At 45.3% G+C, this 17,077-nt stretch overlaps 1 protein-coding gene across 1 annotated transcript; it reads left to right on the top strand.

Moving 5' to 3' along the window:
* Window positions 1–644: 644 nt before the first annotated feature.
* LOC120917404 (vomeronasal type-2 receptor 26-like) lies at window positions 645–16,297 on the top strand. Its single transcript, XM_040328678.1, has 5 exons — window positions 645–880; window positions 2,547–2,832; window positions 6,012–6,827; window positions 12,197–12,361; window positions 15,249–16,297. The coding sequence occupies exons 1-5, from the start codon at window positions 645–647 to the stop codon at window positions 16,239–16,241; spliced, it is 2,496 nt and encodes an 831-aa protein (XP_040184612.1). The 3' UTR covers window positions 16,242–16,297.
* The last annotated feature ends 780 nt before the right edge of the window (window positions 16,298–17,077 follow it).

Raw genomic sequence — 17,077 nt, forward strand, 5'->3', positions numbered from 1 at the left:
TTTAGGTCTAAAATTTGCATTTTTGCAAAAAACGGCCTGGCAGTGAAAGAGATAAAATCCTATAAACTTTATTGTATAATACATTCATTCATACATATGATTCTATTATTGGTTCCCTTTGATAATATTATCTTCAAACATAAAATCATTAGATCAGTTTTGTGTTTTCTCTCCGTGGGGAAGACTTTATTTGCTGCGCTCAGGTTATTCATGGCCAACGTCTTTCCAACTAAACCCAGAACACCCCTAGACTCCGTCTTACAGATCTCTATAAAAATTCAGAGATCACAGAGAGCGGCTCATTCTACCGTGCCGAGATTATTCTGTAAGGAACGTTCCTTTCAGGTGATCGGTATGAGGACCTCTAGAGATCGTCTTCCAGAAATGCCTCCGCCTCTCACCACATCCCGGAGATCTCACCTCCCTTCTACTTTCACCCAAAACTAGAGAAGAACTCACAAGTTTATCATCAGCCGAGATCATTTCTTCATTATTTATCCTCTAAATGAATATTAATTTTCCTTCTATGAAGAACCAACTTCTGTTTATATTGACGTTGTATTTGTCGGGGTCTCTCTTATATTTTATTGCATATTTATATAAAAATAATAATAATACATTTGTCATCTTGAGACACAATCACGATGATTCCTGCGCTCCCATGTCTCCTAGAAATGGTTTCCTTCATCATTGGTGGGATCTCCAGCAGATTAAAGATAAAAGATCCTTCACCGGCTTGTAGACTGCAGCTAAGGAAGACCTACGAGGAGTACGAATACTTCAAGGATGGAGACATCATAATTGGAGGCCTTTTCACCGTCAATCACCACATGGTCCCCATAGGAAGTCACATGTTTCAGACACACATAGCGTGCTTTAAGTATGTCTTGGGTTCTGTTCTTTCTTTGCAGTGGCAACTGGTACTCATAATTTTGGGAGGCAAAAACAAACTGAACCCCCCCATCAATTGCAGCCACTGTACCCATAAATTGCCGCTACTATGCCATCAAACACAGCCACTGTGCCCAGGGCCACCATCAGGGGGGTACAGGCAGTACACCTGTAAGGGGCCTGGTGGTCTCCAGGGGCCCGGATGGCATCCCACTTCTTTTACATTGTTGGTGGGGAGATGCCACATGAGGGTCAGAGGGTGAGGACAGGATACATTGTTGGTTGGGGAGATGCCGCATGAGGGTCAGAGAGTGAGGACAGGATACATTGTTGGTTGGGGAGATGCCGCATGAGGGTCAGAGAGTGAGGTCAGGATACATTGTTGGTGGGGAGATGCCGCATGAGGGTCAGAGAGAGAGGTCAGGAATCTGTAAGGGCTTACCTTGAGTGGAGTCCATTTTGCAGGTTTGTATGCTCACCCTTACAAATACACACAGCCCACAGTAATAAGGTAAGACACTACCTGGGCTGTGAGTCTTGATAGGGCTTTGCCAAGGATAGTCGAAGTATAGCCGTGTTCCTGGATTCCAGAGAGAGTCAGGTAACTACTGAAGGAAAGTTCAGGGTTGCAGACAGGAAGCAAAGACAAGTCCGGGGCACAAGCAGTGGATCAAGGGCTGGAGAAGGCAGGGAAAATCCGAAAGTACAGGCTGGGGTCAAAGGGCAGGAGACAGCAGCATTCCAGGGTACATAAGCCAAAAGGGTCAGAAGCCGGGGTCAGTCTAGTAGGCTGAAGACAACCACAGGAACACAGGATCCGTTGGCACAGACAGGACCATCAGAGAACAATGAACTGACACCTCCCTCATAGTGAGGCAGGGCTTTATACCCTGGTTGATTAGGAAACCTGCCTCAGCTGGACCAGGATAAACAAGTTCAGATTGTAGGGAGATCCAGAGACAGGCAATCAGCACATAGTTCAGAACCAGGCTCCGATGGACAGCAAGCAGAATATCAACTTGAGAAGTGGCTCAGAGGCAAAGACCTGGAGCAGCAAAGTCCTGGGTTCAATCCCACCCAGAGCCACTTGGGGCGTGACCACGCCTCGCTGTCTGTTTGACACGGTAGCGACCGTGACAGAATCAGGATACATTGTTGGTTGGGGAGATGCCGCATGAGGGTCAGAGAGTGAGGTCAGGATATATTGTTGGTGGGGAGATGCCGCATGAGGGTCAGAGAGTGAGGTCAGGATACATTGTTGGTTGGGGGAATGCCGCATGAGGGTCAGAGAGTGAGGTCGGGATACATTGTTGGTTGGGGAGATGCTGCAGAAGACAATACAAAGCTGGGAAGGTGTTACATGAGGCTGGTAGGGATCAATGCTATTACCCTAATCAATGTTCCCACTACAGACTGCTAAGGTCCAAGGAACACACATCATATACCAAAGTGCACCGGGGATCTAGATCCTCCTCAAGCATTTTTTTTGTTTTCTTGTAATTTTGTTGGGGTATCCCACATCCCTGCTTCCCACTCACAGGGGGGGGGGGGGTGAGAGGGGTGCTCCAGTGAATTGGGATGCATTTTAATCTGTAAGATCTGTAAAGAAGAGTGGAGCAAAATGTACTAACTTATCCATTCCTATCCCGCCACAGCCCACTGCCTAATAACTACAAAAATCTGCTGACCTTTTTCTACGGCATCCGGGATGAAAACACACAGGTGTTACAGAATGTTTCTCTGGGATATCACATCTTCGATTCATGCGCAGATGAAAACAAGGCCATTAAAAATATCCTCCAGATTTTATCCGGTCCGGGAAAAACTGTTCCTAATTATTCTTGTGCAAAACGTGACAAGATCATCGGTTTCATCGGGGATCACTATTCTAAAACCACCCTTCCTATGGCACAGTTGTTGGGTGTGTACAGGTACTCTCAGGTGAGAAGACACATTCTAGTCTTAAATGGAACCCATCAACATTTCCACTAGAAGGCCCACAATAATCTTGCATTACATAATACTTGCCAAATGTCCTGTATTTGCTGGGACAGTCATGCTTTTTACTAAATTGTCCCGATATAGTTGTGTCCCGGCTAGCGTCCCATAACCTATACTGTGCCCTCCTGATCTGAGTATTGTGCCCTCCTGACCCCCCCTGTACTGTGCCCTCCTGGTCCCAGTGTTGTGTCCTCCTGACTCCCCCTGTACTGTGTCCTCCTGCATTTCCCCCTGTACTGTGCTCTTCTGCATTCCCCCTGTAATGTGCCCTTCTGCATCCCCCCCTGCACTGTGCCCTTTCTGCATCCCCCCTGTACTGTGCTCTTCTACATTCCCCCCTGTACTGTGCCTTTCTGCATTTCCCCCCTGTACTGTGCCTTTCTGCATTTCCCCCTGTACTGTGCCCTTCTGCATCCCCCCTTGTACTGTGCCCTTCTGCATTTCCCCCCTGTACTGTGCTCTTCTACATTCCCCCCTTTACTGTGCCCTTCTGCATTTCCCCCTGTACTGTGCTCTTCTACATTCCCCCCTTTACTGTGCCCTTCTGCATTTCCCCCTGTACTGTGCCCTTCTGCATTTCCCCCTGTACTGTGCTCTCCTACATTCCCCCCTTTACTGTGCCCTTCTGCATTTCCCCCTGTACTGTGCCCTTCTGCATTTCCCCCCTGTACTGTGCCCTTCTGCATTTCCCCTGTACTGTCCCTTCTGCATTTCCCCCCTGTACTGTGCCCTTCTGCATTCCCCCCATACTGTGCCCTTCTGCATTTCCCCCTGTACTGTGTCCTTCTGCATTTCCCCCCTGTACTGTGCCCTTCTGCATTTCCCCTGTACTGTGCCCTTCTGCATTTCCCCCCTGTACTGTGCCCTTCAGCGTTCCCCCCATACTGTGCCCTTCTGCATTCCCCCCTGTACTGTGCCCTTCTGAAATTCCTCCTGCACTGTGCCCATCTGCATTTCCCCCCTGTACTGTGCCATTGTGCATTCCCCCTGTACTGTGCCCTTCTGCATTTCCCCCTGTACTGTGCTCTTCTGCATTTCCCTCCTGTACTGTGCACTTCTGCATTTCCCCCTGTACTGTGCCCTTCTGCATTCCCCCCCTGTACTGTGCCCTTCTGCATTTCCCCCCTGTACTGTGCCCTTTGAGTTGACTAGTCTGATTTATGGAATGTTTTCCTTTTGTAAAATAGATTTTTATTGAAAGTACTAATGAATATATGTTTAATTCTATCAACTATTTATACTTTATTTCTTGAAAGTAGATTGGGGCAAACTGGTAGGGGCCCCAGTGCATAACTTTGCCCAGGGGCCCATGATGCTATTAAGAATTTGCCGCCTTGCAGGAGCACACGCCCCTACCGCGAGCTCCAAGACCGTGCCCGCAGGACCCACGGACTCGATGTTAGGATTTTTTTTTCCGTCAGAAAATTTGAGAACCAGCTCTCAATCTTTTGTCCGATGGAGCCTACACTTGTGTTGCTTTCTCCATGTAGTAAAACCTTTGTGTTATAACCTGAATAGAAAACACATAAAACATATATAATGTTTGTACTCTTTTTTTTAAAGGAGAAGTCCAGCCTGAGCTCCAATTAGTTTTGCACTCCTGTGACCCGCTTTCAGTAGAGAGCAATCTGAAGTCCGCTCTCTGCTGACATCACTGGGATCAGTCCAGGCACCGTGTCATCCCGACAATGAAGTCTGGATCCTCCCCAGGTGCCTGGACTGATGGCTGTCAGACGGACGCTCCCCGCCCCCTCACAGCTCAGCGTTGCAGTGAGCGTGGGGGAGTAGAGCGGAGGACTGTTGATTGACAGGCAGCAGCTCTCTGCTCTGGGAGCTGTGAGAACTGAGCCATCGCCCATGTTCGATCGCTCGGTTCTCAGTGCAGAGGCCCCCGGGGAGACATATGCAGCATCGGACCGATGCTGCTTCCACCTAGTAAGTATGATGGGCAAAAAAAAGAAAACCCATACTTCTCTTTTAACCACTTGCCGACCGTAGGACGTCATATGACGTCCTCAGCTTGCAGTGGTTATTCCGGGATGATGCCTGCAGCTACAGTCATCATCCTGGTATCAGCATTTTCAGCCAGCGATCCCCTGTAAGGCAGAAGTGATTTGAGTGGCTTATTCTATAGAGCCTCTGCTAAAAAATATATACCGTATACACTCGAGTATAAGCTGACCCGAATATAAGCCGAGGCACCTAATTTTACCACAAAAAACTGGGAAAATGTATTGACTTGAGTATAAGCCTAGGGTGTCCATCTGCATGCCCATGCCTCACTGCGCCTCATTTTGCCTGACTTTGCCTCACTGCGTCCATGTGCATGCCTCACTGTGCCCATGCCTCACTGTGCCCATGCCTCACTGTGTCCATGCCTCACTGTGCCTATGCCTCACTGTGTCCATGACAAGACTGATGTTTAACATGGGAGTCTATGGAAGGGGTGCCCGGCTTTGAAAAATTGGTGCTCCACAGCCGTAGGTCTCCCAGATAACAAACTTTGCACACTTAGTAGGGGAGAAATGGGGCTACATGTGTGCCAAGATCCGGGTCCAGGGGACCTTCGACTGGCCGGTACCGGGTCCCCAAATTTACCAGAGAAATTACTGTTTAACATGGGAGTCTATGGAAGTGGTGCCTTGACTTGAAAAATTGGTGCTCCCCAGCCGTAGGTCCCCCGGACAATAAACTTTTCACACTTGTCGAGGAAGAGTGGAGCTATATGTGTGCCAAGTTTGGGGTCATGGGGACCTACAGCCCGCCGGTACCGAGTCCCCAAAATCCGGGAGATCAGGCGCAAACACGTGACTCGAGTATAAGCCGAGGGGGGCATTTTCAGCACACAAAAAATGTGCTGAAAAACTCGGCTTATACTCGAGTATATACGGTATATATTGTTTGGGAGTTCTAAGTACTTTTAAAGAAAAAAAATGTATATTTTCACATTTACTGTATGTGAGAAGTGTCAGAATGGGCTCGGTTGGCAAGTGGTTACAATTTTTTGAAAAGCAAAAAAATATATAAAAGCCGCTTGCATTTACTAGTGAAAAAAGGGGAAATTGAATACCTGATTCCTGGTTTTAGGAAAGTCTGTTTCTTCTTTACATTTTCCATAGATCAGTTACGGTGCTACAAGCCATGAACTAAGCAACAAGAAGTTGTATCCCAAATTTTTTCGAACGGTCCAAAATCACCGCGCCGCTTCCATTATCTTGTGTAAGCTGATTAAATTCTTTGGCTGGACCTGGGTTGGGATTCTCGCTTCGGATGATGATGGTGGAGAGAAGGAAGTTCAGGAATTGATGAATATTATGGTCGGCCAGGGCATCTGTGCCGCTTTCATTATAAAGATTAAACAGGGTTCACCTGAAAAGATTCAAGAATTTCAAAGGAGCCTTCAGGTTATCCAGAAGTCAACGGCCCAAATTCTGGTGATTTGTGGCTCCAATTCCTTTTCTATGGGTTTCAGTTTTGCCTATTTAGAGAAGCATTTAAGTGACAGAACTTTGATCCTCTACCCGTCATGGGCAGTCCAAGAATTCCTCCTAAATAATTACCCAAAGACATTTAATGGGAGTTTGACACTTAATAGTTTACCAAGAAAATTCTCACAGTCAGCGGAATTTTTTAACAACATTCGGCGTGTGAAATACCCAAAGGACTTATTGCTTGAAAATATCTGGATGATGTTTAAGGGTTGTGTGACGAATAACCCAAAGAAAAATCTGCATTTTGGAATGTTTTTCAATCTATCATTCAAAAACTGCACTGGAGAGGAACCAGTAACATTAATTCCCGGGTTAAACCAAAACAAGTTTTCTACTCAAGTTTATATTTCAGTCAATTCTATGATTATTGCAATCAATGCTCTACTGCAATTGGGTAAACCTACCAGTGGAAAGGATGTCCCAATTTATACAATTAAAAAGCAAGTAAGTAAGGTCTGGGAAGGGGGCATTGGGTCATGAATATTTAAAGTGATATTAAAGTGGTTGTATACTCAAAATGTTCACTTTGCATTACTTTTTGCATATCATTATTATAAACTGATTGCCAGTACCTTGTATAGGCCGAGTTTTTCAGCACATTTTTTTGTGTGCTGAAAATGCCCCCTCTCGGCTTTTTCTCGATTCACCTTTTTGCGCCTGATCTCCCAGACTTTGGGGACCCGGTAAACTTGGCACACATGTAGCCCCACTCTTCCTCTACAAGTGTGCAAAGTTTGTTGTCCGGGGGACCTATGACCGGGGAGCACCGATTTTTCAAACCCGGGCACCCCTTCCACAGACTCCCATGTTAAACAGTAATTTCTACGGTGAGTTTGGGGACCCAGTACCGGCTGGTTAGAGGTCCCCTGGACCCGGAACATGGCACACATGTAGCTCCATTTCTCCCATACAAGTGTGCAAATATTGTTGTCTGGGGGACCTACAGCTGGGGAGCACCGATTTTCAAAGCCGGGCACCCCTTCTATAGACTTCCATGTTAAACGTCAGTCTAGTAATGGACACATTGAGGCATGGGCATAGTGAGGCATGGGCACAGTGAGGCATGGACACAGTGAGGCATGCGCACAGGGAGGCATGGGCACACTGAGGTATGCACACAGTGAGGCATGGACACAGTGAGGCAGGAACACAGTAAGGCATGGACACAGTGAGGCATGGACACAGTGAGGCATGGGCACAGTGAGGCATGGACACAGTGAGGGATGGGCACAGTGAGGCATGGGCACAGTGAGGCATGCACATGGACACAGTGAGGCACAGTGAGGCATGCAGATGGACACCCTATGCTTATACTCGAGTCAATACGCTTTCCCAGATTTTTGTGGTAAAATTAGGTGTCTCGGGTTATATTTGGGTCGGCTCATACTCAAGTATATACGGCAGTCATTTTTACTTTACCCGTTTCCTTTTCAAGTTGCAGATATATTCAAGAGTGGAGACGTGTACCGCGCATGCGCCGTATCCTCGTTCATTCCGGCAAGCAGAGACTCTGCCGGAAAAATTAATTTTTTATGTCAGGGCTGCGTCATTTCCTGTTGTAGACGTCATCTCCGACATCCCACGATGCTTTTTCCACATTCCTCCTGACGTAACTTGCCTATGCCGGCGTAGAGTGGGCGCATATTTACGCTGGACGTATTTGGCGCTCCCATTGATTTTCTATTTACATATGCAAATGAGGGAGATACGCCGATTCACAAACGTCCGTCCGTCCAACGCAGTGCGTGTAAAGTCATACGTCCGGCGTAAAGTTATGCCCCATAAAGGAGGTGTAACTCAGCAGCATCCATGCAAAGGGCTGCACCAGGGAGCACAAGCCGAAGTATTTTACGTAGTTTACGTAGGACGTGAATATGACTAGGCGTAGGTTACGTTCACACTATAGGCAGTGATCCAACGTATCTTAGGCAGTTGTTCCGACGTAATTGTGAGCATGCGCACTGAGATGCGCCCACGGGACGGCGCATGCGCAGTTGGCAATACGTATCTATCAGGCGCTCGGCCCATCATTTGCATGGGGTCACGCCTCATTAGCATGGCTCACGCCCACGCCGACTTACGCCTGAGAAACCCAGCGCAGATTTGGGAGGAAGTGCTTTGTGAATTCAGTGCTTGCCTCTCTGTGCTGCGTCGGCATAGCATAAAGGAGATACGCTACGGCGGCATTAATATGCGCCAGTGTCTGTGAATCCGGGCCCTTGTCTTTATGAGGGTTTACCGCTTTAAAGTCTCTTTTTTTTTAAATATGTCATACTCACCTGCTTTTTGCAGTGATCCCCCTCTTCTCGGGTCCCTTGCCAGTGCTCCTGGCCCCTCCCTCCTGCCCCCAGAGCGAGCAGCTTGCAAAATCCCAATATAATACATTTATGTTTTTGGTTGTAACATGACAAAATGTGGAAAATTTCAAGGGGTATGAATACTTTTTCAAGGCACTGTATGTTGGGAAGTAATTGATTTTGTTCACATTCTTCCTTTTGGATATTTTTTTACATTATTATCAATTTTTTTTTTTTTTTGTAGCTGCACTATTTTTTTAAAAAGCTTATCTACACAATGGAATCCAGGACTCACCCATATTATGATGAAAACAATGAATTTATTACTGAATGTTTTATCAACAACTGGATTGTGTTTAACAATACTATCAGAATTAGGAAGGTTGGCTGCTTTGATCCCTGGATGGTGGAGGGAACTGGGCAGTTTTCTGTTGATGTGACACGGGTCGTTTGGAAGAATAGTATAAGAGAGGTAAGCAAGAGTTGCTGTAGTCAAAGTTGTGAGTATTGCCTCATTAAAATTGAATAACAAAATCTATAAACTATGCCAACATCCCTAGTATTTGTAATAGGTATGTCTTTGATCAATGAACACAAACCAAGGCTGCTTGGGGCCTGATTAATTGACCATAGATCGAGGAAGAAAAGGAGGGAAGGTTGTTTGGGACTTTGAAGGCACTGGTATACAACAATATAAAAAATATATATAAATATTTATTTGGACAGATTATATTAATACAAATTGTACAAAAGATATACAAAACAATTGGGACAAACCCCACTAATCACATTGATCACAGGACCATTGTCTAATTGGTGGAGTTGTAGTCTCGACCGGTTTCGCAGTGTAAAACTGCTTCTTCAGGAGAATGTCTATAGGGTATATAGGTGAGATATGGTAAAATGAACAGGTAATAGCAAGCAATTATATACAATAGTTTAATAAAGAAATTTCAAACACTCAGTGTTGCGTCTTGTAGGAGAGTCGAAGGACTACTCACCTTAATTTGCCAAGGTGATCGTGGATCGGCCAGGGCGGTGGCCCCCTAGGGCGCACGTGGGGGATAATAGGAACGGGCTTCCTTTCCATTTTCCTCTTGTGCTCAACTAATTCTCCCCCCCTTTTTTTTTTTCCCCCCCTTTTCTTCTTTCCCCCCTTCCCTGTCCCCCCAGTTCTTAACCAATCCTTCCTCCCTCCCCTTCTTCCCCTTCTTTTTTCTCTCTCTTTCCCCCTTGCTTTATATTTCTCCTTTTTTTTCTTTTCCACTCTTTTTTCTCCCCTTTTCCACTCTATTCTGATTAAGTTTTTCTTATTCTTCTAATTCCCAATCTTTTTCCCTTTTTTTCTTTTCCTACCTTTTCCTTTCCTTCTCCCCTTCCCCTTTCCTTCCTTCCTGTCCCACCCATCCTTCTTACTTCATTTTCCACTCCCAACTATACCCTCTTTCTTCTTTCTTTTCTCTTTTTCATTCCACTCCTTTTTACCCCCCCTCTTTCTCCCTTTCCCCCCCACCTTTCCCCTCCCCCTTTCCCCTTTTTTCCCCACTCCCTCTCCCCTTTTCTTCTTTTATTATTTCTTCGTTTTCCCTCAACCTTACTTTTCCACTATCCCTTTCTTCTTGCACAACCGTCCCTCAATACACTCATTACTAGGAATAATCTATTAACCCTTTCTATCAGAGCCCGTTCCTATTATCCCCCACGTGCGCCCTAGGGGGCCACCGCCCTGGCCGATCCACGATCACCTTGGCAAATTAAGGTGAGTAGTCCTTCGACTCTCCTACAAGACGCAACACTGAGTGTTTGAAATTTCTTTATTAAACTATTGTATATAATTGCTTGCTATTACCTGTTCATTTTACCATATCTCACCTATATACCCTATAGACATTCTCCTGAAGAAGCAGTTTTACACTGCGAAACCGGTCGAGACTACAACTCCACCAATTAGACAATGGTCCTGTGATCAATGTGATTAGTGGGGTTTGTCCCAATTGTTTTGTATATCTTTTGTACAATTTGTATTAATATAATCTGTCCAAATAAATATTTATATATATTTTTTATATTGTTGTATACCAGTGCCTTCAAAGTCCCAAACAACCTTCCCTCCTTTTCTTCCTCGATCTATGGTCAATTAATCAGGCCCCAAGCAGCCTTGGTTTGTGTTCATTGATCAAAGACATACCTATTACAAGAGTTGCTGTAGCTGGGAAAACAAGAGTGCCTTGTGGGTTTTGTTTAGGCCCCACCACCGCCTCCGGCACCACTATCGTTATTATTCTAGTGCATGCACAGATGTGCTGAAAGGCTTTGTCTGGCATTCGGGTTGCACATCTGCACACCCCACACCTATAATCAAAGGGTCCAAAAATGTTTTTAATTAGATAATCAGTGAAATAAAAGATCCTCCTATTTTATCAGGATGACTTGGTAGAACAAGGGCCCTTTGACTGGCATGCTGTGGAGCAGGACCTCTTACTTGTGTAACATGTAGACCAAATCCCTCCAAGCAAAAACTATTAGGACTTTTGATTTACTAAAATTACAAATTTATATAAAAAAATCCAAAATTGTATTATAACAATTAAAAACATTCATTAAAAGCTTTAAAGTCCATGGGCGTGGCCAAGCTCGGCATGTAGAAGGAAGTTTCTTTGCTAAGAATACTGCAATCATCCGGATAGTGCCTCCACCCTTTGGTAGTTTAGCCCGGGAACCATATCATCTGCTGCAGCTGTACCTCCTTTTCCTTTCTGGCAGTATATTTTCTGCGCAAACATGGCTAAAAGAGGCACAGGCAGCCATATACAGCTGGACACCCGAGGCCAAGATGCTCTGCTAAGGAGGCAGCCCAGCGCCTGTTTGCTAAGAACACTGGCAAGGATCCCCCACCACTCTCCCAGGCCGACACATGCAGTGGAAGCCTGTATGTAGACCCCAGGGAACTCGACGTGCCCGGCCAGCAGCCATCTGCCTCTGTTTCTGCTTTACGTGTCAGTACACCCCCCCCCAATGTTAATATGGAACAGTGTGTGCATGGTGCAGTGCCTTAAGAGATATTCTGTTGGCTGTGACTGCCTGCAACTCATCCATAGCTGCTCTTACAGGGGAAGTTAAGGGGATGAAAGTGGAGATGTCCTTAGTGAGACAGAATATACAAAAATTAAGAGAATGCACATCTGCGGTAGAGGGTTGCTTTAGTACCCTGTAAGATTGGCAACCCGTACAAAGAAATGTCCGATATGTGCAACTCATAGCCTCAAATAATTCTGCCAGACTGGAGGATATGGAAAATCGCCTCCGTAGGAACAATGTCAGAGCAGTTGGAATCTCTGAGAGGACAGAGGGCAAGAACCCAGTAGCATTTATTGAAGCCTGGCTGACAGACATTTTTGACCGAGAGACATTTTCACCTATGTTCACAGTGGAACGGGCCCACAGGGTCCCTACGAAACCGCCCCCCTGCCTGGGGCCCCTGCACAACCTTTTCTATTTTGTCTACATAACCATAAGGATCGAAATGTCATCCTGTCTAAGGCTAGAACCACTGACAACATTAAAGTGGATAATGCTAAAGTCTTGTTGTTTCCTGACTTCTCAGATGAAGTCCAAAAACAATCAGCGACCTTCTTGAATGTCAAGAAAAAGTTGAGCGTCCTGGACATACAAAACGTTATGGTATACCCAGCCAAGTTAAAGGGGTTGTAAAGGATTTCCCCCCCCCCCCCCGAAATAGCTTCCTTTACCTTGGTGCAGTCCTCCTTCACTTACCTCATCCTTTGATTTTGCTTTTAAATGTCCTAATTTCTTCTGAGAAACCCTCACTTCATGTTCTTCTGTCTGTAACTACACACCGTAATGCAAGGCTTTCTCCCTGGTGTGGAGAGAGCCTATTGAGGAGGGAGGGGGCGAGCAGGAGTCTCAGGACGCCCACTAACACACAGCTCCTTACTCTATCTGAAAAGTAGCGTCCTGACCCTCCTGCTCGCCTCACTTGTCTTAGTTTAAATCAGTGCTCATGACTCCACCATAAGAAAGAGACTGGCCAAAAATAGCCTGGCAGAGTTCAAAGATGAAAACCGCTGATGAGCAAACAGAACATAAAAGCTTGTTTCCGTCATGCTAGAAAACATCTTGATTATCCCCAAGACTTTTGGGAAAATACTCTGTGAACTGACAAGAAATTTAACTTTTTGGAAGGTGTGTGTTCCATTACATCAGGCATAAAAAAGTAACACTGCATTTCAGAAAAAGAACAGTAAAATATGGTGGTGGTAGTGTGATGGTCTTGGGCTGTTTTGCTGATTCAGGACCTGGAGGACTTGTGATAAATGGAACCATGAATTCTGCTGTCTACCAACAATTCCTGAGGGATTAGGTGCGGCCATCTGTTCGTGACCTCAAGAAAAACAAAATGAAGACTTTGGAGTGGCGTAGTCAAAGTCCTGACCTGAATCCTATTGAGATGCTGTGGCATGACCTTGAAAATAATTAAGAATTACAACAATCCAGCATAGATGACTGGACCAAAATTCCTGCACAGCGCTGTAACAGACTCATTGCGAGTTATCTCAAACGCTTGATTTCGGGTTCTTGCTGCTAAGGGTGGCCCAACCAGTTGTTAGGTTTAGGGGGCAAACACTTTTTCTCAGAGGACCACGTGGGTTTGGATTTTGTTTTCCCTTAATAATACAAACCTTACTATAAAAACTGCCTGTTGTGTTTACTTGTCTTTGACTAATATTTAAATTTAAATTTGTTTGATGTTCGGAAACATTAAAGTGGGACAAACGTGCAAAACAATAAAAAATCAGGAAGGGAGGGGGGGGCAACACCTTTTCACACAACTGTATATAGCATATATAGTTATACACTTTTAGTCTTATGCTTTTTCCATTTTTTTCTGAACAGATTCCAAAATCTCAGTGCTCAGAAACATGTTTGCCAGGGAGCCGAATTAGTGCACAAGCTGGAATCCATCGATGCTGCTATAACTGCGTGTCATGTTCTGAGGGTGAAATATCTAAAAAATCTGGTGTGTTAAAGTGGATTATTATTGATGATTCTAACAGATGCAGGATATATATATATAACGGTCAGGGGTTAACACAGTTACGATATTCAATTCCACCAACCCAAGACAGCTTATCCGACACTCCAAAAATCCAGCAGACAGGATCCATAAGAATTCTCCCCAGAAATGAAACACTCCACCCAAAACATCACACAATGGGTGCTTAACGAGTCCCCCTCAATCCACATCCCAGATAGACTCTCTGGCACTGAATCTACATGAATCAATTACTATAGCTGACCTGGCAGACATCATGATGTTTAGAGTGTGTTAACTCACAACACATATTAGCATCAATAGAACTTTCACACAATACAGGGTTAGTTAGCATAGCACCATGAAATATCTTAGGAGCCAGACTTAATTAGCACAATGGACAACAGAATGCAATCACAGCAAGCCCCATCACTACAGCCAGGTGGACTTAATTAGCATCTCAACAGTCTATGTTACACATTGATTGAGTCACTCTGCTATTGACCTGTTGTGGTCAGAATTAAATACCTGTAATATTCCAAGATATCCTGCAATACATGAATTATCATTACTGTCCCATCTCATGTAATCCGAGATATCAGTTCTCAGTCATCCTATGCCCCTAAGGGACATAGGATGACCCTAGACCCAAGAGTCATTGGTGAAGCTGGCACAGGAGTACCCCACATCCTTCAAAAGTCTCTGGGTATCACGGGCCATTCCGTTACAATATATATATTTTATACATGTAAAGTATATATTTATACACACACAGAGAACCAGCAGAGTGAATGTACTTCAAATGGCTATAACACACAGAAAAACTATTCTATCTGTGTATTTAGCTGTTTGCCTGGAGTTAGGTGATTGTAAAGTATTTTTTTTTCTCTAAAAATAACAAACATGCTATACTTACCTCATCTGTGTAATGGTTTTGCACAGAGCAGCCCTGATCCTCCTCTTCTCAGGTCCCTCTTCGGCTCTCTTATCCCCTCCCTCCTGTTCAGTGTCCCCACTGCAAGCAGCTTGCTATGGGGGGGGGCCCGAGCCGAGGCACAGCTCCCTGTATCCATTCAGACACAGAGTCCCGATTAGGCCCCGCCCCTCTCTCTCGATTGGCTAACTGACTTTGATTGACAACAGCGGGAGCCAATGGCTGCATCTCAGCCACTCAGGAGGAGAGTCTTGGACGGCCAAGGCAATCGTGGACATTGCTGGAGAGAAATGGTGCTCAGGTAAGTATTAGGGGGGTCCTTTAAAGGAGTTGTAAAGGTTTGTTTTTTCACCTAAATGCATCCTATGGAGATCCCTCCCCTGTCAACCTATTTCTCTTGGTGTCATGAAAACTTGTCAGAAGTGACTCATGCTGATAGCAGAGGAAGGGGGCAGCAGACAGAAATGACACTTAGTGCTCTGGATTGGGACAAGTACACACTATAGAGGGATACGCTTTGCTCATATTTCATGTCTGAGGTTTACAACCACTTTAACATACATATAAAATAAAGTTAATTCATTAAAATTAATCAAGTTCCTAATTGCACGGGTGTAAATGTTCATGTTTTAATTGGCTGTTTTTTAGATAGTGAAAACTGTATTAGATGTCCGGATTACGAGTGGCCCAATGAGAAGAAGGATCTGTGCGTCCCGAGACTAGAAGACTTTCTTTCCTTCAGGATGGAGGTCATCACCATTGTTGCCATATTGGTCTCTGTTCTGTTTTACATAAAAACGGTTCTGATAATCGCAGTTTTTATTCTGTTTCGGGACACACCAGTTGTGAAAGCCAATAACAAGAGCCTCAGCTTCGTCCTCCTGGTCTCCATCATGTTGGGTTTCCTCTGTGTGTTCCTCTTCCTGGGTCGCCCTTTGGATATTACCTGCCAACTACGCCAAATTACCTTCGCAGTCCTTTTCTCAGTAGCCGAATCCTCTATACTGGCCAAGACTCTTGTGGTTTGCATCGCTTTTAAAGCCACCAAACCTGGAGGTAGATGGCAAAAATGGATCGGGGGCAGAGTGCCCGGTTATGTTGTCGTCACTTGTTCTTCTGTCCAGATGGTGATTTGTCTTCTTTGGTCATCACTCTCCCCACCGTACCAAGAGCTGGACACACATTCCTATCATGGAAGGATTATCGTCCAATGTAATGAAGGGTCAGTTGTCGGGTTCTACTCTGTCCTGGGATATATGGGGATCCTGGCTGCTGTCAGTTTTATTATCGCTTTTTTTGCCAGGACATTACCGGACAGTTTTAATGAAGCCAAATACATCACCTTCAGCATGCTGGTGTTCTGCAGTGTCTGGATTGCCATGATCCCGGCCTATCTGGGCACCAAAGGGAAATACACGGTGGCTGTGGAGATATTCGCCATACTGGCGTCAAATGCTGGACTTCTAGGCTGCATATTCTTCCCTAAATGTTATATTATTGTATGCAAACCAAAACTGAACACAAAAATGTGCTTGCTTGACAACAGAAAAATAGTAGTTGGGTATATCAAATAGGTTCCTATCGTGGTTCATACTTTGTTCCTGCCACCTCTCCTCATCCACCATCCCTCTCTTCCAATAACTTCACTTGGATACAGCATACCCTCAGAATAAAATGTAGTGCTGCAGACTCTGTTCTCTTAAAGTCTATTTCTTATTCTGTTAGATTAGAGGAGTTGTAAAGGCAGAAGGTGCATTCTGTGCATTAAAGGGGTTGTAAACCCTCAAGGTTTGCATTCTATACATTAAAGGGTTAGTAAAGGTTCCCACTTTTTTTATTTAGATAACAAACATGTCATATAATGGGCATCCGTAGAACTTTTTTCAGGGGGGGGCATAATTTTAAGGTCACCCATGCTCCGCCCCTTTTGTCATGATCACGGTCAGAGACTGCGGACATAGTACAGATACACCCAGATACATTACACCCCCCAGATGACAGAGAGAATTAAATGGATTACTAACCCCAGAAAAGACAGATGGAAGGCTCCAACAACATCTAAACATGCCAAGCAGCTCAGATGAGGCTGGGGCCCCATACGGCGGGTGTTCTTGGGGCCCCTATCTAGAAGGGAGCGCTAGGCCTCTCACACATGTCCAGGCAGAGCACACACAGCCGGCAGTCCAAGCCGAGGAGGAGGAGAGGGCTGAGCATTAGCAGACACTGTCCAGGCAGCAGGTGGAAGGTAACAGGCAAGCTGCAGGAGACCGCGCTGCCTCCCCTCAGCTCAGGGGCCGCAAACACCATCACTCCCTGACACTTCATGTTGTGTTTGTGACATTCAGCGCGGCGCCCCTGACTGATTGTGTGCAACTGCCTATAGGTAGCACCAGCCTTGCCCCTACCTGCA

Source organism: Rana temporaria, chromosome 11 (assembly GCF_905171775.1).
Source record: "Rana temporaria chromosome 11, aRanTem1.1, whole genome shotgun sequence".
Lineage (NCBI taxonomy): Eukaryota > Metazoa > Chordata > Amphibia > Anura > Ranidae > Rana > Rana temporaria.

Excerpts from the sequence above, each read along its gene's own strand:
- LOC120917404 (XM_040328678.1), top strand. The coding sequence starts at position 645 with ATGATTCCTGCGCTCCCATGTCTCCTAGAAATGGTTTCCTTCATCATT. Across the intron at positions 6,828-12,196 it reads TTTATACAATTAAAAAGCAA|GATCGAAATGTCATCCTGTC; the intron begins GTAAGTAAGGTC and ends CATAACCATAAG. Across the intron at positions 12,362-15,248 it reads TGGACATACAAAACGTTATG|ATTAAAATTAATCAAGTTCC; the intron begins GTATACCCAGCC and ends TAAAGTTAATTC.